The sequence below is a fragment of the Apiospora kogelbergensis genome (genome assembly GCF_038363985.1).
Source record: "Apiospora kogelbergensis strain CBS 113332 chromosome Unknown utg000001l_segment0_segment0, whole genome shotgun sequence".
Taxonomy (NCBI): Eukaryota; Fungi; Ascomycota; class Sordariomycetes; order Amphisphaeriales; family Apiosporaceae; genus Apiospora; species Apiospora kogelbergensis.
The window spans coordinates 4,070,986-4,097,647 of NW_027117418.1; the positions used below are offsets into that span (position 1 = coordinate 4,070,986).

Genomic DNA, 26,662 nt, shown 5'->3' on the forward strand with positions numbered 1-26,662 from the left:
TACTGGATGCTTGGAAACCAAACACCTGTAACATAATATTCGTCAATCCATCCAATTGTATCATATCCTGCGCTCAACCATGTTGGCCCAGAGACAAGTCCTTGCTTCCTCGAGGCGCCTTGTTGCGGCTTCATCCCGCGGCATCGCCCGTCTGAGCGCCCAACCTTCCATATACTCAAGAGCCGCCCTCGTAGCGGCAACCAAGACCTTCCCACAACCAGTTCTGTCGCATACAACGGCACGGACTTATGCAAATGGCCGGCCGCACCCACCGGGTGGTACTCACCGCATGAACCTGGGAGGCGAGCCCGAAAAACCAGCTTTGGAACAATTTGGAATCGATCTCACAGCAAAGGCCAAGGACGGCAAATTGGATCCCGTGATAGGTCGAGACTCGGAGATACAGCGGACTATCCAGATTCTCTCTCGCCGAACCAAGAACAACCCGGTGTTAATCGGCAACGCGGGCACTGGCAAAACGGCCGTCTTGGAAGGTTTGGCTTTGCGCATAGCAAGGGGAGATGTCCCGGAAAGCATCAAAAACAAAAGAGTCATATCACTGGACTTGGGGTCGCTCATTGCCGGGGCCAAGTTTCGCGGCGACTTTGAGGAGCGCCTCAAGAAGATCCTGACCGAAGTACAGCAAGCAAACGGGGAGGTCATCCTTTTCATCGATGAATTACACATTCTTCTTGGCCTAGGAAAGGCAGAAGGTTCTATCGACGCCTCCAACCTTCTCAAGCCGGCCTTGTCAAGGGGCGAACTGCAGTGCTGCGGCGCCACTACGCTAGCTGAATACCGTTTGATCGAAAAGGATGTCGCCCTGGCAAGACGTTTCCAGCCAATCCTTGTTAACGAGCCTACCGTTGAAGATACCATCAGTATACTTCGTGGCATCAAAGACAAATATGAAGTGCATCATGGTGTCCGAATCACCGACGGTGCTCTTGTGGCTGCAGCCACTTACTCCAACCGATACATTACCGACCGCTTTTTACCTGACAAAGCTATTGACTTGATGGATGAAGCGGCTTCCTCTCTTCGTCTCCAGCAGGAGAGTAAACCTGAGGATATCATGCGCCTCGATCAGAAAATCATGACCATCCAGATCGAACTCGAAAGTTTGAGAAAGGAGAAGGATGTTGCAAGCCGTGAGCGTCGGGAGAAACTCGAAGCTGATCTTAAGAGATTCCAGGATGAGGAACGGGTCTTGACCGAAAGGTGGGAGAAAGAAAGAGGCGAGATCGAAGCTCTCAAGAACGTCCAAACAGATTTGGACAAGGCTCGAGTCGAGCTGGAGCAGGCTCAGCGGGAAGGGAACTTTGGCCGCGCATCAGAACTGAGGTTCGGGGTCATTCCCAACCTAGAACAGAAACTGCCAAAGGAAGGCGAGGAGCTGTCTCCTACACCCGGTGGCGATACGCTGATCCATGACTCCGTTACTGCAGATGACATAGCTAATGTGGTGTCCCGGGTGACCGGCATCCCCGTCACCAAGCTTACATCTGGCCATATCGAAAAGCTCGTCCACATGGAGGACGCCCTGCGCGAGTCCGTCCGCGGCCAGGACGAAGCGCTCAAGGCCGTGGCGGATGCGGTACGTATGCAGCGAGCTGGCCTCAGCGGTGACAACCGGCCTCTCGCATCCTTCTTTTTCTTGGGCCCAACTGGTGTCGGAAAAACAGAGCTTTGCAAGAAGTTGGCCAACTTCCTCTTTTCCACCGAGCAAGCGGTCGTACGATTCGATATGAGCGAGTTCCAAGAAAAGCACACCATTTCGAGGCTGATTGGAGCCCCGTCTGGCTACGTTGGGTATGATGATGCCGGACAACTCACGGAAGCTGTGCGACGAAAGCCATACGCTGTGCTCTTATTTGACGAGTTCGAAAAGGCACATCGGGATATCTCGGCTCTGCTTCTGCAGGTGCTCGATGAAGGATATCTCACCGACGCACAAGGTCACAAGGTGGACTTCAGGAACACCATCATCGTCCTTACTTCAAACCTTGGTGCGGATATTTTGGTCGGTGCCAACCCCGACTTTCCGTACAAAGAGACGCCAACAGGTGAGGTAGACCCAGGTGTGCGCAAAGCCGTTCTCGACGTTGTCGGTGCCACGTATCCTCCCGAGTTCCTCAATCGGATCGACTCTTTCATCGTATTCAAGCGTCTTGCTTTGAACGCGCTCAGAGATATCGTTGACATCCGCCTGAAGGAGCTCCAAGGCCGCCTTGATGATCGCCGCATCACGCTGAATGTTGACGGCAAAGTCCGAGACTGGCTTGCGGAGAGAGGTTACGACCCCAAGTTTGGCGCCCGGCCTCTGAACCGCCTCATCACCACAGAGATTGGCAATGGTCTAGCGGATAAGATCATCAGGGGCCAGCTCAAGCGGGGAGAAACTGCTAGTGTTCGCATCAAGGAGGACAACAGCGGGTTGGAGGTTTATGCAGAGGAGGCTGCTGAAGCCCCTCAGTAAACGAACAGCCAATCAACTGGGCTGCTGTATAAACTTCACGTTGCATTGTGAGAAGCCGGAGTTATTTGGTTTGATTTGTAGTATACAGAGAGATTTTGGCATGTAAAATACGGTGTTGAGGTCGGGGTTGTTTGTACTGATATTGGTGATAAGGGGTCCATGATGAAGCAGGTATATTTACGAGCATGAGGCTCGTGTCATGTGGATATTCGGACAGCGCACACTACTCAGCAACTTGTAAATAGCACGCTACTCAACCAAAACGCGGCACTGACTACAATGCTGATATGGAAGCTGTCTTATCGTTCGGGGGCTGGAATCCCTGGGCGCAGAGATCCAGGTCACGCACTTGGACTGCAGCTTGACTAAGTGGGGAGGAGCTCGCCTAACAAGTTTGACTGTTAGAAATCTATCTGTGTACAGGTGTCACTTGTCCATATAAATCACGTATGAAATTGAAGGGGGTTCATCCATAGTATATTGTCCTAGCAAGAAAGCTGATGTTTGGGGATGACGGGTATCCCACCCTCATCTCATCATGAGAAAACAGCCACGCATCGTACACGCTCCCAGAAACAGAGCATCCATCTCCTTATGTCGCTTGATCCGGACCGGTCCCATACCCTTGGTTATCGCTGGCCCGGCCGCGATATCAGTGTTTCATTTTTCGCCGGAGAATATCGCTGGATCGGGCGCCAAGAGACCCTAAATAAATGAAGTAATACAGTGTATGTTATATCGCTGGGGTAGAAATCAAAATAGTGGCTGTGATATAGCGAAGAAAGTCGCCGAGGTAGAAAGACAATCGCTGGGGTGAAGGGGATAGGTTGTACTGTACAGGTGTATGCATGCGCCATAGCAGATCGATGGGTGACGGCGTCGTGGTACGTCGTGGTACGTCGTGGCTCTGATGGCATCAACAAAACACAGAGTGCAACGCTGAAGTATTGTGAGCACATCGCTGTGAGGATTGGCACCCATAGAGAGTGTTGTCGGGCTTGGCTCACACCCGACGTTCCAGGTAACGAAAAGCAAAGAGGCACTTCGTCAGCCTGATGTGTTACGTCTCCTGTAGGTGCGCAAAGCTTCCGATTCTATCTATCGAGATCTCGGGCAGCAACGAGCGCACGATAGTAATAGCAATCAGGGTCGGAGTCGCCAGGCTCGTCACCGGGGCTGCACGGCATGTGTTGGTCTTCGTCCTCATCTTCGTCTTGGTCGGATATTGCATCTTCGTTTTCGCTGTCCTCCATGTTACTGGTGATGTTGTCGTCCATGTGGGCAAGCTTACGGTCTAGGCCGCGGCGTCGGCGGGCCCGGCGCTTCTTGCGCGACTTGCGGATCTTCATCTGCTCCAATTTGGTGAGCGAGTCGAGCTTCACGGGCGGAAGACTAGCAAGTGGGGATCTCACGGCGCTGGCGCCGCCCACGGATGACGGGGCTTTGTGGGAGGGTGGCATGACAGACGGTCATGGGAGGCAGAAGGTAGCCTCAAGATCGGTGTATAACAGAGTCGGCAGTGTAGGCAGGTAAACCTTTGCCAGAGCAGAGAAGTTGGGTATACGTGACAGGAGCCGCGTGGTGATGGGGAAAGAGACAGTGTGCATGGAGGGAAGATGCGGGAAAGGGTATATTTATACGATTTGTTGGCCGATTGTTCTCAGAACAATCGGTGCTTACTTCCAGCTGCCGATATGAACAATCAACAGTCGGGAGCATCGTAGTCCAACGCGTACAGAGATACCTTTACCTGAACGAGCCGATTGTGGGAGAACAATCACCGCGATTTCCTACTAAAAGTATATCCGAGTCCCCGAGTGTCTGCTGTCACGCACTCCTGCATTCTGGATAGGGGCAGGAGGCGGAGTTGCATATAAATAACACTTTGGGTCAGCACAACAAACGTAGAGTCCCGGGATTTGTGTGCTCCCCTATTCGACACAGCATCGTGATAAATGAAGAATGGGTATCTTACAACAGCCTTGCATACACATCTATGTACGAATGTAAAGCACTCAAGCTAATCAACACCAGCACCGCCGGTGCGCCGTCACGCCGCCCTCTTTCCGTCCTTTCCAAATACATGCCTTGACACCCGCCGGCCTATTAGGTACAAGCAAGCCCTATATAAGTAAACCTCCAACCTATGTACCACGCTATATGTACTAAAGTGCGTGGTTATATCCATCATGTCTCCATCAACTATTCATAATCCATCAATCACAAAAGAAACAATGCTTCAACCCCCTGGTTGGCTAGCTCTCACATCATACGAAATATGCGGTGCTCTTCTACTTTCGTCCTTTCGTCCTTTACTGCTTCCTCTGTGGGACAAGAGCGATGTGGACAGGCTGCTTCTTTTCGGGCTTGGGCTTCATCGCGTAGCCGTTGAGGATGCGCCAAGCGGCGCCGCGTTGACGCCCCTCCTCGATGACGGCGTGGACGCCGTCGAGGCACTGGCCGGCCTCGCGGATCTCGGCCGTCTCGAGTAGGCGGCCCTCGCCGACGACCTTCTCCATCTCGCAGCGCAGTAGCCAGCGCTCCCAGGCCCAGCTGCCGGCAAGGCCGGTCAGGGAAGCGACCTCCTCAGTGCTGCCCTGAACCATGGCGTCGAGCTGCAGCTTGATCTCGCAGCCAAAGCTGTCGCGTACGATGTTGGGGTTGACTGGCTCCTTCTGGCCCATCGGCAGGCACATCCACCCGCGACGGATGCCTTGGTAGCCCGCGCGCTGCAGGCGGCTGAGAAACAGCTTTGTGGGGTTTGGGTCGTAGCCCAGCGTCTTCAGGGCGAAACCGAACTCGACCGACTTGGCTAGGCCTAAGGGGCCGGCATTGATGATGTCGGAGTCGAGTACGGAGAACTCGAGGTAGCCGCCGGGCTTGAGCACGCGCATAGCCTCCTGGAGGCAGGTTTCCCACTCGTCCTCGCCATTCTCGCCGACGAACTTGAGGATTGAATGCAGCTCACGGGCCGAGATGAGGTCAAAGTAGTTGTCAGGGAAAGGAAGTTTGGCCAGGCGCTGGACGGCGATCTGGCGGTGGTTGGGTGGGCCGCGAATGTTGGAGTTTGAGAGCTGGCGGATAGCCTTGGTCGTGGTTGTGTAGACCTTGGCACTGGGATACATGAATGCACAGTGCCACGCCCAGTCACAAGTCGCTTGACCGCCAAGATCCAGGATTCTGGCGCGCTCCTTGGGGCCCCCATGCGAGAGAGGCGGGCTAAGCGCTTCGCGAGCGGCGCACAGAACAGCCGTCCACCATTAAGGGCCTTGAAGGCGTTGACGTGCCAATTGGCAGCGGCCATCTGGCTGAGGGCCTCTGCCTCCTTCTCACGCTTCAGCCTCTCAAGATCATCTTCAATAACGTCATCGCCACGCGCAACGTTGGCGCTCATGCGCTTCTTGGCAGACTGAGGCAGGACAGAGAGTTGATACTTGCCGAGCAGCTGGTTGCGATGTTCTTCGCGCAAAGAGAGGCGCTGGGCTTGCAAGTACTCGTACCGTGGTAGGCGGTGCACAAAAGGATCCTGCTTACGACTGCGGATGATGATTCCTTGGAAGGCACGGTAGTAAGCGGACTCTTGACGAGCGATCTTTGAAGGCAAAGACTTGGGGATATCGGCCTTTGATACAATTTCCGAAAATCGGACAGCCTTCTTCTTGTGGGCTGCCTCGGGGGAAGATTCAGGCTCGGGAAACTTGGCTTTCAATGGCGTTGTCACCTGAAGATGCTCGGTTGCAGGTTGCTCTGCGTCTTTGGCATCGTCTTTGTCTTCCAGCTGGACACCCTTCATATAGGCCTTCTGAGCCATGAGCCATAATTCGGTTCTGTCCAGGTTGGAAAGCGCCTCCTCTTGCTGCTTCCTGGCATACTCGGGGTCATAAACGGTAACAATCTCTGTCGCATCGCCTACATGAGGAGATGTGGGTTCCGCAACTGTAGCAGAAGAGACCGTGGGGTGGCTGCGCCCAGGAATGCGGCGGGCGGTAAGGAGTGCATCGGAGTTGTTGCCTCTTGCTTCGACGACATGCTCCAGGATCACCGGTCTTGCCGTTGGAATCCCATCAGACAAAGTTGCTCGCACTTCGACGACATGCTCAACTGGTGCGGATGGCGCTTGGCTGTCCGAGAAGCGTTGAGGGCGCGGCGGCGGCGGCGGCAGGGCGCGAGCGAAAAGCTGCGGCATCGCAGGCATTGGTGGTGCAGGCTGGTCATTCCACGGGCATCGATAGAACTGTTCAGCAGTGGTTGAGGTCGGTGGCGCGATGTCATCAGGGGTCATGGGCGGCATGTGCCATGCTGATCTGGTGCGGGGAGTCAGGCCTGAAAAGAAGCCACCGGGCGACGGGATCTCGAGCGTTGTCAGGTTATTTAACGATCGTTGCTGCTCGGTAGAGAGTCGCAGAGAAGGGCGGCGCTGAAGAGAGGAGAACAGACGTGGTGTCTGTTGCTCCATCTCCCGTGCGGGCTCCTCCGGGATTTCGATGACTTGTTCACTATGGAATTCCTCCTCCGCCACATCGGAGTCTCCGGACAAAGCACGCAGAGTTGCGAGGGCACCAGGCTGTAATTGAACTCCAGACCAGTCCGTGCTGGTGGCTTCATCTGCGCCAACGATTGGAGTAGGAGGCGCGGACATGGCAGCCATCTGCTCCGAACTTAAGCTTCCGTCAAGAGATGGTGGCGCAGACCCTGCAGGGACATCGTGGGACTGATGTGCTTGTAGGAGAGAAATGACAGCCGGTGACATCTCGACCTTTGCGGGCGGCGTCGGTGGTACAGGTGTCAAAAGCTTCTTGAATTCTGGCCTACCCGAATAAGGTTCGGCATTTTGCTCTTGCGATGCCGGTATCGTCAACTTGGGTAGAACCCTGTGAGATGGCGGCGTGGGGCCAGCTCGCCTCGCGGGAGTATTGCGAATGCTGCTCTGGCGTTTCATCGAAGACCTCCTAGACGGCATCCTCTGTATGCCCTCGTCGTCCGAAACGTCGTAGATGTCGTCGAACTCGGTGACGTCAGTGGACGTGCTCCTCCTGTTCCAAGGGTTTGTCGACGAGGAGGGAGAGTTGCTCTCGTCCACTGAGTTTGTCGAGGGCGATGACGGCAGTATGGGAGCCGAAAGGAAATGGAAGCCTCGAGGAGTAGGAAAGTGGTCACTCCTTGGTGATAGCCACTGAACTATCTTTTCACTGGACGACTGTGCTTGAATCTGACGGTCATCTCGCACTGACTGGGAGGCCCGTGGCTGCTCGGGCTCCTCCTCCATTATAGTATTAAGCGACCTCCCCGGCCTTCGACCCTGCGAAGGAGAGGGGGTTGGTAGGTGGTAGATGGTAAGAGAACTAAGTCGGGCATTTTTAATATAGATCGGATATGCAGGTCAGATACCAAGAATGAGCCGTTTATATCGGGACCGAGCCGATGTAACGCAGGGGACGGCCGGCGTCGTAAAGGTCGAAGGTAAGCAAAGAAATGGATTAAGCGACAGGAATGCCTCGATCAACGAAGCGATGGATATAGGGAACTCGGCAACCTCTGTGGAAGCTTGGGAGAAGAGAAGAGGACGAAAAGAAAACCAGGCCTACCCGGCCTCTGGAAACGGATAGTTTTTATGAGAAAATGCGCTCGAGACGAGCGGTTAGTTCGCGCCATGAGTCTGTCACCAAGCGGGATGCGGGCGCTTCCCGTCCACAGCCAGTACTATTCAATGGAGGACGTGCCAGGCACGATGCCACTTGCATCACCCCGAGGCCCCTCCATCTCGAGTGGGTGTTCGGCCAGACACATGCTTCTGCAAGCCCATCTGGGCCGCGAGATGTGGGTTGCATGCCCAAAGTAGCATTGTGGTCGCGCCGGTCGACGTCAGTCCCCAGACAAGAACAGCGAAGAGCATGGCGCACTGGTCAGAACACCAGCGGTTTAATTTTAGAACGCATGCAGAGACGGGCCAATAGACAAGCTGGCGCGCGCGAAAGCAGCAGCACCAAGGCCGGCCATTGGGTTATTGGAAGCCTGCTGCAGATTTTCAGGCCAATGGCAGAGGCCGGGCAGTCAGTCGGCGCTTAGCCACCCACACTTGATCCATTGGCTATCCGGCTCCCACTCTGCCCAGGCGTCGAGATCCATCCCAGAAAGAACGAGGGCGATCAATGCAAGAAACGAACAAGCAAGCGAACATCAACGGCAGAGTGCTCGGACAATATTTCCAGCATCATGGTACGCAGGCCGGCAACGTTACCGATCCCGACCCCGTTGAGATGGTTCGACCGCTTCTCTGGATGTGCAATCCGCCTCAGATGATGTTAATCAAGGGGCCGGAGTAGGTAAGTTAAGCCATCCTGCAATCGTCGTCTGGGCAGTCATCATCCATCTTACTTCTTGCGTCTCGTGTACTTTCATTTTGCCTAAGTGTATCTTGGTCGCTGGCGCTACCCCGCCAACAACTGGTCATCGGCTTTGGGTTGGTTGGTTGGTTGGTTGGATACGGAAGCATTCCTGCACAAAACCGGCAACAGTGGTACATGAGGTGAGTTGCATCGCATGTCAGCGCAAGGTCGAGAAGCCAACACACACGTGCATATTCCCCGAGAGGCACTGCGCCCGAAGTCAAGTAGGTGGTAGGGTATCAGTGCTGGTGTTTTGTTGGGTTGGACGGCTGACGGCTGACGGGAGAGACGACTAGCATGTCGCCGTCTATTTAGCGTCATGTACGCCACAATCCTCGGATAATGATATGGGGGTGTGGCTTGCATCGAATGCTGCCAGTTCTCAACGGCTGCTAAATCGAGCTTGTGTCGCGACAAGGTTCCATCTGCCTGAAAGCATCTCATCCTACGGAGTAGACATTCCTGACTCCCAATGACGGCCCAGGATCATTACGCGATAGAAGGTGTGCGACTTGATCGATTTCTGCGATAGCCTTTTTAGGAGGGAGTTTGCTTCTAGCACTCCCTGAGCTTCGTGAAACTTATTCCGATTCTTGGAGGCCTTTTGTTTTCAGTGCTTTCGCTGAGGCCTTTGCTTGGCGCTCTGCTTCATTGACAGCTGACAGATCATGGAAGGAGTCAGCACGCATTACTAGATGGCGCAACCTGAGGACGTCGAGATCCTGGTCCATATCAATGCACCTAGCCGAAACTCGGACGATGTTCGCTACCGAGCTCTTGGCTCGGCCTACCTGGCATTCCGACCTTGCGACTCTCCCAGCGTCGGTGAACTACCGGCTGAAAGACACAGTTTGAGACCAAGTGTCCAAAATGGGGGAGATGCCCCCCAGGAAAGCCTGGGTATTTTCTCTCAAGGGGTTTTTCCATCACTAAGATCTCCCCAAGCTTCCTTCGACAGTGTAATAGACAACGCAAACTCACCGAATGCACTACTGTATCTCCATGGAATAGGGGCTCAGGGGGCACACCAAGAACCCCACGTTGGGCTGTGCCCTCACAGGTGTCATCATGGGAGACGCCACCGAGCGTCGTCCAGGACTCGCACCCTGATATATACTCAACCACGAGGTTGTTCACCTCGCCAACTAGGGTTTTGGAACACTACCTCCAGCAATATGGCAGCCCATCTGAGGCGCCAACCCCGCAACGCCGTTCACAGAGGAGTAGCACTCATAGAGGCACGGAAAACCCAGACAGCACTTATCTCCCGTCAGAGTCTCAGTCGACTGTTCAACATGGCAGGAGCCACATTGTGCCAACAATACCTTGCACGCCGGGGAATGGTGTCCCGCCAGCTCCATCCATGGAGCTAGGGACTGAAGTCCCGGCTGATATCATATCACTTCCCAGGAAACCTATTCCAAAAACACAGCAGAAGACGGCACTGGCTCTATCCAGCTTCGATATGGACTTAAACTCAGTTGTCCAGGGACTAGACACAACACAGGGTGCGAGGGCCGACTCAGAGCCACCACCAAGCAAGCGACAGCGGCAGACCCAAACCACTGACAGCCTGCAAGGGATGCTCCGAACTTCGAGCGACATTGGACTTCAGAGAACTTCACAGCGCGAGCAAGGTCGGCCAATCACATTTCTCACGCAACATGGCTACACCTACGAAAGTCTAGAGCTTTACCCAGCCGAGCCTCCAACTGACGCTGTACAGCTGAAGCCCGAGGATCTCGTCACCACTGGGCTGAGGAAGTTGGGAAGCGACCTGCAGATCCCCAAACGCTTTCGTCCGGAGTCGCAGAGTCGGGAACTACGACCATTTGAGCGCGGCTACTGGAGCCTCGACTGTTCAAATTGGACACTTCAGCTCCGTTCTGAGGCATGGGTGTTTTTGGCCAATTACGTTGGCGGCGGCGTCGCAGGGTGGGGAGTCTGGTGTCGACGCGACCCTGATTTTAAAATTCTCAAGGTCTACTGTTGGGGTCATGTCGTTGCGCACATCTTCCTCCTACTATATCTGGCGAGCCGGCGCAAGATACTGTTCACTGGCGCGGCATGGACCGATGGCGAAAACAAAGTCGTCATCGTGATGGGGAAACGAACCTAAGGGCACCCAGGCTGCCAGGATATTGGTCTGTGTACAGCTAAGAGCGACGCAACGGTTGGCTTGGGCAGTTTATACTTGGCATATGATTTTCGCATTGCAGGCGCGCGGAACAAGCATAGCGGATCGCATCGCAATGAAATACGTCCTTCAGGGACATGGATATATAGAATAGCCCCAATCCCTAAACGGTACAACCCAGACCAGGTGAAAGAACCAACAAGTGCCAAACGACCGACCGCCTTTTATTTTGCTATTCGTGTCTTAACTACAAGAGAACCATAGTTTGTTCGTACGGGTGGAAAATAACATAGAAAAGGACCTGTCCTCCCATCTTTTCACGGGTAGTTGTCTAACAGTGAGCTTAGCGGCTGAAACGCAAAGTAGACTCATGTCATTAGACTAACAATTTGTCGAACTCAGCCCCAAGCCCCAAGCTCAACGGGGAACCCATAGGAAGAAGCAAAGCCTTGCTTCTCTACCGCGGCGGGGGAACCTAGCGGTGGAGGGTCTCTGCGACTTGCTTCTTGTAGCGAGTGAGGTCGGCTGCAGCGAGATCATCGAAAGGCTGAGGTCGCATGATGTTAGCTTGGCCAAGAAGGGTAAACGGTGGGTTGGCATGACATACCTGGCGCTCAACGGCCGGCAGAGTCTTCCACTCCTGGGCGATGGACTTCAGGGCCTCAGTAACTTTCACATTGGCGAAGCCGCCAGATCCAAATCTGGCGCGGAAGTAGTAGATGTAGGCGCTCCGAGGATTCTTAGGTTGACGCTCGTCTCGAATCTTGTGCGAGGCATTAGCCTTGGGGTAACCAAACTTCCTTCGGAGGAGGTTGCGCGCGTGCTGAGCATCGGCAATCTGCTCCGGGGGTGGCTCTCTATCCAGGCCTTGTAGTTTGCAGCGTTCTGGAGCTTGTTGGCGTCGGCGGTGCGTTGCAGTCCCTAAATAGGTTGGGAACGTTAGCTAGAGCTTAGCTGAAGAAATAGCAGGCTTTATATTACCTCCAACTCGGAAGACGACAATGCCTTGAATGCATTTGCAATGGTAGGCATTTTCGCGACCATGTCACCCTCAAAGCCACCACCTGCCGCTTCTCGTGTCATGTAGACCGTCCATGCCGTTCTGGGCAGGTTCTTGGGCTCAGTGAAGAGGGCCTTCTGCTTCAGCTCGGCCTTCTCCTTCCTGGCCTTGGAAAGTTCCTTGGCGGCCTTCTGCTTGTCCGTCAACACCTTCTTCTTCTTTGGCGGAGGGCTGGTCTTCTTCGCCTTTGGCGATTTGGAAGTTCCTGTGGCCTTCTTGGCGGTGGCCTTGGTGGTGGCCTTGGTGGCGGTGGTCTTCTTTGCCGCCGTCACCTTCTTGGGGGCAGCCCCGTCGGCGGTCTTGCGAGAGCGGCCTGCTGACTGGGTGCTGCTGTCCGTATCGGATTTCTTAGGACGACCGGGGGTGGCGTAGGCCCTGACAAAGCCGGCACGCAGCAAGGGCGAACCTGACACGCGCCCGAGCTGTTTGGCGACGACGAGTCGCGAGCTTGAGGTAGCGGCAACGCTGGAGGCCAGGCGGTGGGCGACAATTCGCCCGACGAAGAAAGGCATTATGGTTTGCGCGGCAATGTCAATTGGGTAGAGGGATTGGCGAAATTCTGGACAATATGTCGAGGCACGGTGATCTTTGCGACCGAAACCAAGTATACAGGGCGGGCAGGAATGGCTCGAGCTGGGGCAATGGGTGGAGCTGAATATCTCAATTGTTTGGCCTTTTGGTGTTTGCGCTTTCCAGAGCTCCTGCCAGCTTCGTTGGAAAATCGACCCACCCATTACTGCCCAGACCCCCCCCATGTTTTGGAATTATGACTGTGCTAGCCAAACACGCGACTCTGCATAAGAGCTTCCTTCCTAGCCCTCCCAGGCTTCAATGCAACAATGCTCCTCGCACTCGCGTCAGCTCCTGTCCCCTCGGCACTTCTTTTCCCAGCGAGCTACATAGGTGGGTACCTTGGAACCTTAGGTACTGGGTACCTTACAGCCTTAGCGCCTAGTAATTGGGCAATTTGGTCCATACGTATTCAGTGGGTGATAGTGTACTGCAACAGTCGTTAATCGACCGAAGCACAGACCACATGTATCCATTCGTCACAAAGAGAAAAGAGACCTACTCATCTTCAGTTGCCTGCCTTGCCTGCTTCCTGTGGGACTAGTATAGAGCCGCCGCTACTCATCAGCCTCGACCGATTTGCCGACTGCTGCTGCAACAACCATTCCAACCCATCTCTGTTCATCGGCCACTCTATCTCAATAGTGCTACGTGTGCCTCGGAAGAAAACAATCACTTACTCGAAGGTGACGCACACACAGTCCGCTTTTGATCCTAACCTTAGGGAACTTTGGCCGCACCATACTTCTCTGGTAGTTCTCACCACTGTAGTGTCTATCGAGCCACCACTACCACGCTCTCATGGCTCGGCTCAGAGACACACGCTCACCAAGCCCTGCAGGAAGCCAGCAGTCGTCCAGAAGACCTCGCAGAGATGACGACCGCCGGGATCGGGACCGCCCAAGGGACCGTGAGTGGGATCGTAGAGACCATGGTGGTCGCCGCCGCAGCCGTACCCGTAGTCCTCCAGATGTAAGACGACGTCGTCCAGCCGGCTCCTTCCACAGTTCTGACCATGACCTCCAGCAACGCCGTCACCGTGACCGGGACAGAGCCAACGACTTCCGCCGCCGCGACCTAGACCGAAGAGACAACGATCGTTACCGAGGCGGTGATAGAGATCGCCGGCGGTCGCGTGAGCGTTTCGGCGATCGGAACCGCTCCCCACCAGATGCCCGTCGACGCAGAAGCCGCGACCGAGATCTAGAAAGAGACAACCGCACCAGGCGAGACGATTCAAGAAATGGAGCTAGATCGCGACGCGAAGGTACTGCTGACTCTCATCCACGCAGCAGGCGAGGGGACAGCCGCGAGCGGGGAAGCGCTCCCGTGGACGCGGGCAAGCCTAAGCCTTCTGAGGTACGTATCAATCACATCACTTCATATCAGATTTCTTGGGATGTTTACACGAGTGGGCAGGTTGCAGACGCCAAATCGAAGCCAGCACCGGCTGCCGTCCAGACCGACGCCGAGAAGAAAGCCGAACGTTTAGCCAAGCTAGCAGCATGGAAGAAGAAGCAGGAAGAGGCGAAGCAAAAGGAGGCAACTCCTGGCGGCACAAGGAAGCTTCTCGCCCAGATGGACGAGAAGGCCAATGGGACACCGACAAGCGCTTCTTCGACAGCAGCCTCGCCGGCTGCAGCGGTTGCTTCACCGGCCGATGAGGCTATTATATCCCCTGCGGCGCCTTATGCTGGAAAATTCGACCCGAAAGCTATCGCTAAAAAGGCTGCCCCGAAGGCACACTCGCCCACTGCAGGCCCAAAGCTTGGTGCCATCGGCAAACCGCCCCAAGCTGCCACCCTTCCTCAAGCCCAAGTCCCTAAAACTTCTGCTCTCCCAAGCGCCAAGACTAGTCGTTTCGGCTTCCAAAAGCAGAATGCAGAGGCAGAGAAAGCCCTACAGAAACGGAAATTGGATCTTGATGAAGAGGAGACTTCTGAAAGAAAGCTTGCTAAGCTACCTTCCCTTCCCTTGCCTGATGTTGATGATACACCTTACGAGGTTCAGGATGAAGAGGATGAAGAGGATGTCGACGATTTCGCCGGCGATGAGGAAGCCGAAGCCGCAGCCGCCCGTGCTGCCCAGGAGAGGCGTGACGAGCGAATAGCTCAAGAGAGCGCTCAACAACACGGTTCCATGGATGTTGATCAGCCGGCACCAGAGACTCAAACGGATTCAGGGGCTAAAATAAATGGCGCCGCCGATGCTCCAGCACCTGCAGTACCAGTACCTGAAGCAGATACTATGGACGTTGATGAAGACGAGGAGGATCCCCTCGACGCCTTTATGAATGAGCTGGATACAACGGCTCCCGTCAACAAAACCTTCCAGACCAAGTCCAAAGACATGAAGCCGGAACAGGAGCCCGAAGCGTACTTTAGTGATGATGAGTATGATTTCGACAAGAAGGATGATGCGCCAGATGCGTTCCTTGCCACAGTTGCGAGAGCTCGTAAGAAGAAGGACATCCCTACAATCGACTACACTAAGCTGAACCTTGACCCCATTCGCAAAAACTTCTGGGTCGAGCCAGCTGAGCTTTCAGAAATGACGGAGGCCGAGCTTGTCGATTTGCGCTTGGAACTTGACGGCATCAAAGTATCTGGAAAAGAAGTACCGAAACCGGTCCAAAAATGGTCCCAGTGTGCGCTGTCACGAAAGACCTTGGACATTGTTCACGAATTAGGGTTTGACAAGCCAACTCCAATCCAGATGCAGGCTTTCCCAGCCATAATGTCTGGCCGTGACGTGATTGGCATGGCCAAGACCGGGTCTGGCAAAACGTTGGCTTTCCTTCTACCCATGTTCCGACATATCAAGGACCAGGCGCCTCTGAAGGAGAATGATGGTCCTATCGGATTGATCATGACGCCGACCAGAGAATTGGCGACCCAGATTCACCGTGATTGTAAACCATTCTTAAAGTCCATGAATCTGCGGGCCGTCTGTGCCTATGGTGGCGCTCCGATCAAGGACCATATTGCGGAGCTGAAGCGCGGCGCTGAGATTGTTGTTTGCACTCCTGGGCGCATGATTGACTTACTCGCTGCTAATCAGGGACGCGTGACGAATTTAAAGCGAGTCACTTATGTTGTTCTTGACGAAGCTGATCGTATGTTTGACATGGGCTTCGAGCCTCAGGTCATGAAGATTCTGCAAAGCGTGCGGCCCGACCGCCAAAACATTCTGTTCTCTGCTACTATGCCTCGTATAATGGACTCCTTGGCCAAGAAGATTTTAAAAGATCCCATTGAGATTAATGTTGGTGGCAAGAGTACAGTTGCACCTGAGATCACGCAGATTGTCGAGGTTCGGAACGAGGAGAACAAGTTTATCAGACTGCTCGAGCTGCTGGGAGAACTCTACGACAAGGATGATGATGCCCGGTCGCTCATCTTTGTGGAAAGACAAGAGAAGGCCGACAAACTACTGAAAGAACTTATGCAGAAGGGCTATCCCTGCATGTCCATTCATGGCGGCAAAGATCAGGTCGATCGCGATTCTACTATTTCAGACTTCAAAAACGGTGTTATCCCAATTCTGATCGCGACATCTGTCGCTGCGCGAGGTCTGGACGTCAAGCAGCTGAAGTTGGTAGTCAACTATGACGCACCCAACCATCTGGAGGACTACGTGCACCGCGCAGGCCGTACTGGCCGCGCTGGCAACAAAGGCACAGCCGTCACGTTCGTCACGGAAGACCAAGAAAACTGCGCTGGGCCTATTGCCAGGGCCCTCGATCAGAGCGGCCAGCCAGTTCCGGAGCAAATCCTGGATATGCGTAAAGCTTTCCAAGAAAAGGTAAAATCCGGCAAAGCTCGCGACAACAGCGGATTTGGAGGAAAGGGTCTCGATCGACTTGATCAAGAACGCGAGGCTGCCAGGCTGCGTGAACGCAAGTCCCACAGGACCGAGGGTGAAGAGCCAGAGGAAGAGGAGGAAGGAAAGGGCAAAGACGATAAGAAGGTTGACAAAGCTGTTTCTGCCATTCAAGCGGCAGCGTCCGGTATTTCAGCCCGAGATACCCAGGCCAAAATTCCTGACCTTGAGCCGAAGTACACTATCCACAAGAGGGAGGAGGCACCTGCGCCGGCGGCTGGTGGGAACAACCCTCTGGACAAGGTGTCTTCGGCCATCAACGCCATCAACGCGCGTCTTAACAAGACGGGCCAGCTCCGTCCTGGCCAGCCGGTCGACAACAAGGGCCCGGATGCCGGTGCGTTCCATGCCACTCTTGAAATCAACGACTTCCCTCAGAAGGCTCGATGGGCTGTTACCAATCGTACAAACGTCGCCAAGATCCTCGAGGCAACGGGCACATCTATCACCACAAAGGGAACTTACTACGCTGCGGGTAAGGAAGTGCCGCCCGGCGCGGAGCCCAAGCTCTATATTCTGGTTGAAGGTGACACGGAGCTTGTCGTTGCCAATGCCATGAACGAGCTTACTAGGTTGCTGAAGGAGGGCACAGTGGCTGCTGCCGACGCAGAGAGCAGGGCGCCCGCCAGCGGAAGGTATAATGTTGTTTAATCTCGATATTTAGGGGAGGTAAGGGTGATTGATCATACGGTGCTCTCTTGTTTCCCTGACTTGGGGGTTGTTTTGAGCAGCCCCACTGGCGTTTGGGCATGATACGTGTAATTCGAAAAGATGATAAGTGGCCGAGAATACGTACAAAGCAAAACAAAACAGTCTGGATTAACGCTCGTCATGTCAGCTCAACACGTGTGACATGTGCGGTACTGGTGAGAGACACCCAGCCAAGGCACCATTGCGTTCGTAGTCAAAATATCCACTGCGGGCCGTTTGCGTAAATCCATAAGACATATCTCACATGACAAGTATCTAGTTGTGAGCCCGAGCCTGCGCCGCCTGCTCGGCTTCCCGCGCTCGGCGCTCTTCCCGGCTTATCTCGTTGAGCGTCTCCTGCCTCGATTGCTTCTTCTGAGCCGCTAGTTGCTGGCCGAGCTTTCCCGAATTCTTGGAAGAAGCAGCCTTGGCTCTCGTCTTTTGTTTTCAAACCCATTGAATTAGCACCAGCAAAAGAACCGTAGCAATACGCGAGGGCTATAATGGGACGGAAGGGGCGTGGTATATGGAAACCGAAGAAGAAATAAAGAGAGGGAAAGAAATAGCCTACCTCGGCGGCCTCGGCTGCCCGCCTCCTTGCCTCGACAGCCGCAGCCGACGACGGTGCGTCTGCCGAGTCCTGTCCACCACCCAGTTTTCGCGGGGGCCCGCCTACGACTCGAGGCGGCAACGAGGCGCGTTGCGGTTGCGCCGGGGTGGTGCCTACGATCCGTCCCGGCGAGGAGAAGGCGTCCGGGTCCGAGGACGACTTGCCGCAGATGTTTCCCATGGCGGCGGGTTGCTGTCTCTCGCAGAGGGCGATACGAGACCTTGACACGACAACAGGTGTGTCGAGTAATAAGGTGCTGCCGCCGATGTGGATGAGGTTGGTGAGGCTGGTGCTGACGATGATGATGATGATGATGATGATGATGATGATGATGATGATGATGATGTTGATGTTGATGTTGATGAGAATAATGGACCCTTGCGGGTACCGGTCCGGGTTGTTGAGACTGATATTACTTCGCGACCCCGTTGCGTCGGTCAGGTAGGAGGGGGCCGATCATGTGCTGTAGTCAATCCTGGCGTGAGGGCGATGGAATCACGAATGCGACGAGGACATGAGAGGCGCTGTGATTGGGAGGCGGAGCCGTCGTAAGTCGGTGTTGTCGAGGCGCGGATGCGCGACAGCGCCAAGACTTTAAGACTTTACCAAGAGCTTGGGACCCCCTGAATAGGCGTCTGAGCAGAATGGCGGGGGAGGGGTAATTAGTGGGCTGCTGTGGCCTACCTGGCCTGTCTTAGGGGGATCATCAACTCCAATTTAGTGAGCGTCCACTATCCTATCTACCTATAGCTATGCATGCACACGTCGTTCACCTAGCCTGAAGTCGCCTGCGTTTTCTCCTTTCTGACCCTGTAGAAGGACTTGGGATAGCCTCGCTCAACCCTCCAAGCCTCGGCTTCCGACTCGATCGACCTGACCAAGCCCTCTCTCAAGCTGCCAACAACGTCCGTTCTCCAGGCCATGTCTCCTCCAAAATTCCATGAGACGAAGTCCTCGGCCCGGGCCCCGTCGGGTGCTTCTAGCAGCCCCAACGCCACGTCGGCCAAATGCGGCCGTGCATCAGATGCGTAGAATACGCAGGCCGAGCACCGGCTGCAGAAGAAACGCTGGACGCCTGGCGAGCTGAGGTAGTAAGTGAGGGTGCCAAACCTGCTATCTCGGTTCTGCGCCGAGAGGGCCGCCTTGAGCTCGTTGGAAGATAGCGGGAACTCGCCTCCCGTCCCAGCAAACCCCACCTGCCGGAAATCCACAAACGTCCAGTTGAACACATCCACGCCAGAAGCGATTCGACAGGAGTCGCATGCATCAAAGCTTCCCAGGCCTTTGTTCGTGTCAGGGTCGATAATCCACGGTGTTGTGTCTTCGTCCTTGAGATCGGGGCTCCAGCGTCGCATCGTCAGGTCCACCCCTTACATCGGCAGCGAACGGGGACTTGGTCCAGCTTCGATTTCGTGGACGCATCCGGCAGCGAGGCTGGCGGCAGCCAATCGTGGGGTAGCTCTTCGCTTTCGTGCTTCTGGCCCTTCCACAGACGCATCGCCTTCGTCCCGTCCCCGTTCACGCCGTTGAGGTTTCGTAGCCAGGGCGCCGCGCCGCCGTCCAGCGTGTCGTCTACGAACATGACATCTGTGATCTTCACCAGGTCTTTGACACTGCCATTGACATCGGCATTGTCGTCAACCAGAAGCACGCCCGTGAAGACGCTGATTTTGGGTCGGGATGTCCCCGGCTGCCACTCCCAGAACATGGGGCTCGAGCAGGTCCCGCAGAACCGCACCTTGACACGCTCCGAAAAGACGTAGCTCTGTAGCGTGGAGTTCATAATCTCTTCTCCAGCGTCATCGGCTGGCCAGGAGGCATCGCTGCTGTACATGGCCCCTGTCATGTGCCGACACGAAGTGCAGTGGCATGTTACGGCCTTGAGCGGCAGCGAGGACAGTGCAATGTTCGTTTTGAAAGTGTACTTTTTGCAGAGACATTGCGCTGTGAGCTCGACCATTGGTTCGGCCATGTTGTTTGTATATTGGTAAGTGGTAGATGAACCAAATGTTTGGGATGTTGGTCAATGGATGTGAACTCTGAGCGAGAATGTAACATGATGTGCCTAAAAGTCTTGGGTATTAAGATCTATCTATTTTTTCAGGACCAGGGCTGGTCATTGAAGGGCGTAACGGATGGACATCCGAAAGGGCGTACTGTGACGTTATGGTGCCCGTGATAGGTGGCGGCTATCAAAGCATCCCCCAAGATGCCCCGCCTCATCTGCATGCCGATCACATAGTCCTGATGGTAAGTTGCTCGGCAATACCCCCAGACCCCCGTAGCTTGCTCATTTCTCGCGGGTCTGAGACGAGACGGCCTGCAGAAAGCCCGAATAACCCGTTATGTCAATGGACGAATGGCTCTTGGGTGGTGTCACCTCAAGGGACACGGTTTTCGAGCCGACACTTCTGGCCGGTAGGCCGTACCATTGGCAGGCAGGTTGCTCAACTTGCATGTGTCGGAGACCGAAGAGGGGGCTGCAGATGGTGAAATTGCGCGTCGTACCGCAGATTCAATTCACGCCGGTCTGCTGCTATGGCCGAGACCTGTTATATGGCTCTATCGGCTCGTACAAGCCCGGCGCCTTGCTACGGAGCGGGCGCGATTCCGGGGAAATTAGCCATAGGTACCTGATCTGCCGATGTCTGCACGCGCGCGTAGACCTCCTGGGGAGAGTGTTCGGGGTGCTTGTATTTGACAAGGGCGTAGACACCCGCCACATACGGCGTCGGCATGGAGGTGCCGCTGATGATGACATACCCAGGACTCTTGTCTGTGAGAGGCCGAGTGGACAAAACCACCCACCTGGGGCCAGCAGCTGCGGCTTAAGTTTGAAGTCCGACGTTGGACCTGCATTCCATGGTGGCCAGCAACATTTTCTTTCGTTAGACGGATGTCAGCAGCAATGCAGCAGCTTTTTCTGAACCTACCGACACTGCTAAGGTTATCAGGATTGCCTCCCCCAACTTGAGGAACGAGCTCAGCCCTAGGAGGCCCAACAGTCAAGGCATTTGGTTGCCCGGCCCGAGCTGTCTTCGGGAAACAGGGACAATGATCCATGGCGGAACTCGATGCCTTTGAGTCGCGCACCGGGTAGGTGGGAAACTCGGCATTCTCTGCCGATGCGATCGCCGTAGCTGCCATACGCACCAATAGACATGCTGATCAGATCGACACCGGTATCGGCGGCTCTCTGCATGCCAGCTACTATTATGTCTTCGCTTGCGCTCCCAGCATTCCAGCCTGGACCGAAACATCCACCCAGTGCTGGGCAGAGGTAGTCGATACCCGTGTCTATTATGGCTACCCGAACGCCCTCGCTATAGATCCCAGTCTCGTGAGCCTTGTCCACGCCCGTCATGCGATGGGGGCTGTTGAAATCGACCAGGCCTCCTGTCTTGTCAGGCTCGGACGTCTTAGACAAAGTCACCTTGAGGGACAGGTTTGCCCACCACGGTCATGGTCCCTCGTCTCCCTCGCTGCCGTCATAGGGCACTTTGCCGTCCGGGAACGGGTTGCGGAACTCGAGCAGCTGCGCGTCGGGGCGCTGGATCGTCTGCACGGGGAATACCTCGGCCGCGTTGGGAGTGTCCTTCAACGTGCCTATCTGAGGATTGTTCTTCACCCAACGTCTGCGTGCTGCTAGATTTGACCGTGAGTCGGTATGGACGGCAGACTAAACTGCAAGCAGACTGCTGCTGTTCCTGCCTATATGTATATCAAATGGAGGTATCAAATGAAGCTGAGAATAAAAATATTACAATTATAGTACCATATCTATGGATTAAAAAAAGAGTTACGGATAAATGCTGTGTGAGGGAATCGAACCCCCCGCCTCTAGCTTGGAAGGCTAGAATTCTACCACTGAACTAACACAGCCACTTCTTATATGATAGTTGATATTGGGTTTTAGCACCTTAACTTGACCCAATACCATTCCACTACAGCTAAGGCTAAGTACCCACAACAAGTATTCATTCCTTATACTACATCCAGAGCCGACAAGATCTTAGCGGTACCGCAATTTGACATAATAACCTTTGGGTAGGTATTTTTAGACACCAGAGCAGTTCATGCAGACCACAGGAAGGTGTGCTAAGAAGAAGACGCACATCAAGGCCATGGCCTTTGGTTTCATCTCGTCTATTCAAATGTGTCTTAAATTACTCACTCAGATAACATATTTGCTGCTTCTGGTTGTAGCTAGGAGCCGACGCCTTGTGGATGTATTGTGTATTGTCACAAGAGAGCCCCAGAAAACGGGTAGCGACTCAGAAGGCAGGGTACGTAACCACAGCGGTGATGCTCTCGACATGCTGAATATGGTGGTGCTGGAAACTTGTTCCGACAGCCCAGATGCTCAATCTCGGACCTACTCCATGTTCGTAGCCCCCTGGACAACTCCGACGACATTGTATCTCTTAGAAAAGAATGTGATCCAGTCATTCAAAGTCCCCTTATCCTTGTCATCCAGGTCTTGCCATTCAGCCTTTACATCTTCCGGCTTAGTGGAGGTCTTTCCGAGAGCTCTAGAAGCATCCTTTCCAGCGAACACTGGTTTCTTGTTAGCTGGAGTTACCTCGATTTCAGGATTCTTTACAGAATGTCAGTATACTCACCGTTGTAAGAGCCGCCAGGCTGATAAGCCTTGTTGCCTGTTACGTCATAAACTTTACCCTGTATTCGGCAAATCAGTCCGAGAGGTCAATTTATGCGATGCTGCAGCTACCCCGGGAGCTCCAATGTTATGATATGTCTCCTGCACATTTGGCTTACCTTGATGGCAACATAGCACTTCTGCCCTTCTTTGCCTGTAACCAAGAGTTAGCAACTGCATAGCGACCCGGCGAGCCCCGGACACCGGGTTTTGTCTTGGGGAGTCTAGATCGACGAACCATCTGCCTTGGCGAGATCCTCAAGGGAAATAGGGTCATCCTTGGGAGGGTTCAGGTTCACAGGAACCTTGGGCTCGAACTTTCCAGACATTTTGATAGACGGGTGATAACGAGTGCCGGCGAAGAAGTGCCGGTGGTGTGCATGTAAGTAGATGAAGTAGCTTGAGGCTAGCCACGTCAATGAAGCCCAGTCTGATCGGACAACGCAGCTGTTAAGACGGGGTCTCTGGTGGGATTGAAGTTGGACGGAGTCTTTGTTAGCGACGTGACTTGGGATACGTTCCTGGGTATTTGGAAGCAAAGAAACCAGATTCTTGGCGGGCAAAGATGCCAGACAGCTGGACGGATATGTGCAAGTGGATGACGGGAGAATTTAAGCTATTTTCGCGGGGCGGTCGCAGCCGCAGCCGAGGCGTCGGTCCCCTTGTCCCCTAAAATTCACCGCTCGTGGGTGCCTACGTCAGAAGATTAGCGGGTTTTAGCGGGCTTGCACGGGCCAACCGCACCTTCTGGAGCTGCTACCTGACTTCTGATCATCCTCTGGTAGAGCTTTCTTTCTCCATCTAGCATCGCCATTGAGTGCTTGGCCAGAACAGATGTGATCACCAGTCGTACCCAGCCACCATAACTTCAAGCAACACATGTGGCTGCATCGGCCATGTCTACCCTCAGGTTCATCACCGCGCGAGGGGTTCAAGGCCTCCGAAGATCGCAGTGCGTCCGTCCGTCATGGTCGCATCAGCTCCCTCTAAGGAGCCCCCCGCCGTCAATCGCATCACGACTGGCCAGTACGGACCATGTCGGGGCTTTTCGACCTCAACAGAAGCGCTATCAGTCGTCAGAGAGCGAAAGGGGAAGCAATTTCCAAACGAAGCCTGAGCCCCCGACCTTCAAGGCGTTGCTTCATGCTCTGCGCCAGAGCTTCAGTTTCCGTCCACTGATGGGCGCTTTTCGTGGCCAAAGTCTTCGGAGGCTGTTCCGGCAAAGCCCCGAAGAGCTCGTGATAGCTGTGGTGCTGTATGTTTCCCCCATCTCCTGAATTGGTGTGCAGGCGCACGACACTTACCGTTGTGAATTCGACAGCTTGGCCGGTATAGGCTGCACAGTGGTTTATGTCATATATACCTACTTCAGCTACTTCCAGTCGGAACAGTTCACTCGCTTCCCTCCCCCGATCGCCAAGTCTCTTCGCCGCGCCCTTTATTACAGCAACTATGCGCCCGATCCGAAGCTCGCACTCAAGTATTATAAGATCGCATTGGAACAATGCGAACAACATGCCATGGACCCCTTCTCCGATGAGGTTTTGGGTCTGAAGATTCAGCTTGCTGCTTGGCTGGAGAAGATCGGGTCTTTCCAAAACTCTACAGAAGTCCTCGAAGCTCTTTTGCGCGACTGCAGAAGGTGGGTTGACAAAATGGAAGACGCTGCGAAAAACGGCCAAGTCGATAAATCTGGAAATCTGATTGGTGTTCCTGCGCCGGCGAAAACACCTACGGAAGCAGGAGCCCCTGATGCGGATGTGCCTCCCGAAAACCTGTGGGGCAAACGAACAAGAGTACTTGGGAAGTGCGTGGGCATCAGCGTGAAGCTCGGGGAGCTCTATGCAGATGAGCATGTCCTCAAGGGCGAACAGGCAGCCGAACGCCTTGTGTGGGCCGTAGAGACCGTCCTGAAGGAGTTACAAAGACGGAGTGCTCAGGGCGTACACGAAGGCGAAGGGGAGTGGATGTCTCCTGAGCAGATTGGAGGCGCACTTGAAGGTAAGCGACACGCACACGCAATGATATGCCGCCTCTGATGGAGCTAATCGCATAACAGCGTTGGCGAACCACTACGAGTCCAAGTCGCAGCATTACCTTGCTGCGCCGCTATATTTGCAGGCGCTCACCCTATCGCCACCTAAGAGCTGCCATACTGCTGTTCTGAGTAAGTCAACAAATGACAATAAGCCTTCCGGCTGCTTGCTTCAGTGTGGATGCTAACCCAATGCCAGTGAACAATCTGGCCATATCCCTGGCCCAGCAACCGGTTGACAGCTCTGCTGAATCGCAAACGACGCCTGCGACACCTGCGGCAGGACAAGTACGTCCTACCAGGGCCTCAATGCTCAATAGCGCTAGACAATGGGCCCTGCAAGCGCACGCAACAAGCAAGAAAGTCGAAGGTGAAGACAGAACCCCTGAATGCGATGAGGCCTGCGCTGTGGCTCTCTGCAATCTCGGGGAGATTGCCGCCATGACAGGAGATATGGAGGAAGCCAAGAAGAGATTCAAGGAATCGCTCGCATTAAGCAAGCGCATTGCTTTCCCGGAAGGAGTCAACCAAGCCCAGGATGGGCTCGCCGCCACATCCGTACAGCCCACTCCCAAAGCCTGAAATACCTTTTACGTCGAAGATCATCGCGGACATGTATCAATCCATACCTCAATGTACGATATCTAGAGCGCCACGACTCGATCTTGAACATGAGCTATGCGCAGCCTTTCGTACCGTAGCACTAGCGCCAAGTATTACCTGAGCACAATACTGAGAAGACATTCGCATTAGCAACTACACAAGAAACTTGCAAGATGCAGGTATCAAAGGACGACGACCACATAACAGCCAGGATCGGCCGACTCGTCGGCAACCTGCCCACTAACAATATCTGTTGTTGGCAAGACCAGTATCTGCGATGCTTCAAGATCCACTCAACTTCCATACAAGATTTCCGGCTCGCTCGGCCATTTATTAGTTCAAAGTGCATAATCATAAGCACGATGACTGAGGTGCTTTGGAATCGGAAGGGGTGTTTGTTGCTATTGGCCAACAGACAAGAGCCAAGATACCAAACACGGCGGCTGAGTAAGGACACAGTACAGCCGGAGCTGCAATGTAAAGCTCTCGTATACGTATAATACCTTTGTTGAAAGTTGAACAGGGCGTCTCTGGTGAACCCTGTCTCACGCTCTCGGACAGTCTTCACGGCTCCTCGGGCGAGGAGAGCACTTCGCGATGGGGCATCGGATCCGTGGTGCGAAATCAATTAGGCCGGCACCTTGGAGTTACTCAACACGACCGAGACGCTTTCAGCAGTACTCTGGGTATTTCGAAACTACCGCCGGGCAATCCAAGCTATATTTCAATGAACCCTCGTCGTCAGCGAGCGACGCACGCGCCGCTTTGGGCAACAAGGAACTATGTATGGTGAAACGACGAAAGGCCTACGTTGAGGGTTTAGTATGCACAGCGCGGACTTGGATGGCCATCGCCTTCAGTCACAACAACCTGCCTTGGAATATCGTATAGGCGGCGTTCTCGACCGAAAACCAAAACCTCGACCATTTGCCTCATTGCTGCATCGTGATCTATCTCGTCAGTGCATTTCGGGCTAACGCTGAAGCTCTTCGGATCAAATGGTTTCGCATTAGATAGACTGGCATGTCACCTCGCACAACCCGCCAACCATACAGCATCGTACTGCCTACCTCGAAGAGATACCATATCTGCGATAACATACGTACCTGATTGGGAAACCTTGCTTCGTTGTCGATTGTAAGCAAACGCGGTCCAGGTGACTGTTCTGACCAGGCTCAGACTTCACTGTGCTATCGAGCGATGCCGTTTCGTACCGTTTCGTACCGTTTCGTACCATTCTCGCTCGTTTGGGCCGCTTCGTCCAATTGCAACGGTAGTGTCGGACTTGCCGGTGGAATTCGGCACAGTCATCTGTCTGGAGATAGACGGGACGGCCAAGGCATATCCCACACTTCTCTCCCAATCTGCAGGTTCATCGTCAGTGCGAGCGCTGAACTAGCTGAGGGAAACAGTACATATGCCGGGGCGGTTGAGGCCGCCGAACTTGGATCGGGACTTTCACCGCTCACTCATTCCCCTTGGGGACGTTAGCCAGTCCGCTTGTAATTCCTAACGACGGACCATCAGGAGTTTTGATGCAGCCAACAACG

The 26,662-nt window shown here is 54.3% G+C and overlaps 11 protein-coding genes across 11 annotated transcripts; 5 read left to right on the forward strand and 6 right to left on the reverse strand.

The window, feature by feature from the left end:
- Positions 1 to 79: 79 nt before the first annotated feature.
- On the forward strand, positions 80 to 2,479 carry PG998_001291 (uncharacterized protein; the record flags this gene model as incomplete). Its single annotated transcript, XM_066868109.1, has 1 exon — positions 80 to 2,479. The coding sequence occupies one exon, from the start codon at positions 80 to 82 to the stop codon at positions 2,477 to 2,479; it is 2,400 nt and encodes a 799-aa protein (XP_066736524.1).
- Positions 2,480 to 3,573: 1,094 nt separating this feature from the next.
- PG998_001292 (uncharacterized protein) lies at positions 3,574 to 3,939 on the reverse strand (the record flags this gene model as incomplete). Its single annotated transcript, XM_066868110.1, has 1 exon — positions 3,574 to 3,939. One exon carries the CDS (start codon positions 3,937 to 3,939, stop codon positions 3,574 to 3,576), a length of 366 nt encoding a protein of 121 aa, XP_066736525.1.
- Positions 3,940 to 4,791: 852 nt separating this feature from the next.
- On the reverse strand, positions 4,792 to 7,745 carry PG998_001293 (uncharacterized protein; the record flags this gene model as incomplete). The annotated part of the gene is made up of 2 exons (XM_066868111.1): positions 4,792 to 5,698; positions 5,728 to 7,745. 2 exons carry the CDS (start codon positions 7,743 to 7,745, stop codon positions 4,792 to 4,794), a joined length of 2,925 nt encoding a protein of 974 aa, XP_066736526.1.
- A 1,815-nt stretch (positions 7,746 to 9,560) lies between these two features.
- PG998_001294 (uncharacterized protein) lies at positions 9,561 to 10,984 on the forward strand (the record flags this gene model as incomplete). The annotated part of the gene is given in 2 exon segments (XM_066868112.1): positions 9,561 to 9,859; positions 9,877 to 10,984. 2 exon segments carry the CDS (start codon positions 9,561 to 9,563, stop codon positions 10,982 to 10,984), a joined length of 1,407 nt encoding a protein of 468 aa, XP_066736527.1.
- Positions 10,985 to 11,477: 493 nt separating this feature from the next.
- On the reverse strand, positions 11,478 to 12,574 carry PG998_001295 (uncharacterized protein; the record flags this gene model as incomplete). Its single annotated transcript, XM_066868113.1, has 3 exons — positions 11,478 to 11,549; positions 11,610 to 11,923; positions 12,052 to 12,574. 3 exons carry the CDS (start codon positions 12,572 to 12,574, stop codon positions 11,478 to 11,480), a joined length of 909 nt encoding a protein of 302 aa, XP_066736528.1.
- Positions 12,575 to 13,506: 932 nt separating this feature from the next.
- PG998_001296 (uncharacterized protein) lies at positions 13,507 to 17,165 on the forward strand (the record flags this gene model as incomplete). The annotated part of the gene is made up of 3 exons (XM_066868114.1): positions 13,507 to 13,604; positions 13,685 to 13,991; positions 14,052 to 17,165. 3 exons carry the CDS (start codon positions 13,507 to 13,509, stop codon positions 17,163 to 17,165), a joined length of 3,519 nt encoding a protein of 1,172 aa, XP_066736529.1.
- A 315-nt stretch (positions 17,166 to 17,480) lies between these two features.
- PG998_001297 (uncharacterized protein) lies at positions 17,481 to 18,330 on the reverse strand (the record flags this gene model as incomplete). Its single annotated transcript, XM_066868115.1, has 3 exons — positions 17,481 to 17,642; positions 17,776 to 18,220; positions 18,314 to 18,330. The coding sequence occupies 3 exons, from the start codon at positions 18,328 to 18,330 to the stop codon at positions 17,481 to 17,483; spliced, it is 624 nt and encodes a 207-aa protein (XP_066736530.1).
- Positions 18,331 to 18,587: 257 nt separating this feature from the next.
- On the reverse strand, positions 18,588 to 19,786 carry PG998_001298 (uncharacterized protein; the record flags this gene model as incomplete). Its single annotated transcript, XM_066868116.1, has 2 exons — positions 18,588 to 19,096; positions 19,189 to 19,786. 2 exons carry the CDS (start codon positions 19,784 to 19,786, stop codon positions 18,588 to 18,590), a joined length of 1,107 nt encoding a protein of 368 aa, XP_066736531.1.
- Positions 19,787 to 20,875: 1,089 nt separating this feature from the next.
- On the forward strand, positions 20,876 to 21,463 carry PG998_001299 (uncharacterized protein; the record flags this gene model as incomplete). The annotated part of the gene is made up of 2 exons (XM_066868117.1): positions 20,876 to 20,910; positions 20,974 to 21,463. 2 exons carry the CDS (start codon positions 20,876 to 20,878, stop codon positions 21,461 to 21,463), a joined length of 525 nt encoding a protein of 174 aa, XP_066736532.1.
- A 726-nt stretch (positions 21,464 to 22,189) lies between these two features.
- Positions 22,190 to 22,803, reverse strand: PG998_001300 (uncharacterized protein; the record flags this gene model as incomplete). Its single annotated transcript, XM_066868118.1, has 4 exons — positions 22,190 to 22,371; positions 22,437 to 22,494; positions 22,594 to 22,628; positions 22,713 to 22,803. 4 exons carry the CDS (start codon positions 22,801 to 22,803, stop codon positions 22,190 to 22,192), a joined length of 366 nt encoding a protein of 121 aa, XP_066736533.1.
- Positions 22,804 to 23,370: 567 nt separating this feature from the next.
- On the forward strand, positions 23,371 to 25,091 carry PG998_001301 (uncharacterized protein; the record flags this gene model as incomplete). The annotated part of the gene is made up of 4 exons (XM_066868119.1): positions 23,371 to 23,729; positions 23,796 to 24,475; positions 24,534 to 24,641; positions 24,709 to 25,091. The coding sequence occupies 4 exons, from the start codon at positions 23,371 to 23,373 to the stop codon at positions 25,089 to 25,091; spliced, it is 1,530 nt and encodes a 509-aa protein (XP_066736534.1).
- Between the last annotated feature and the right edge of the window lie 1,571 nt (positions 25,092 to 26,662).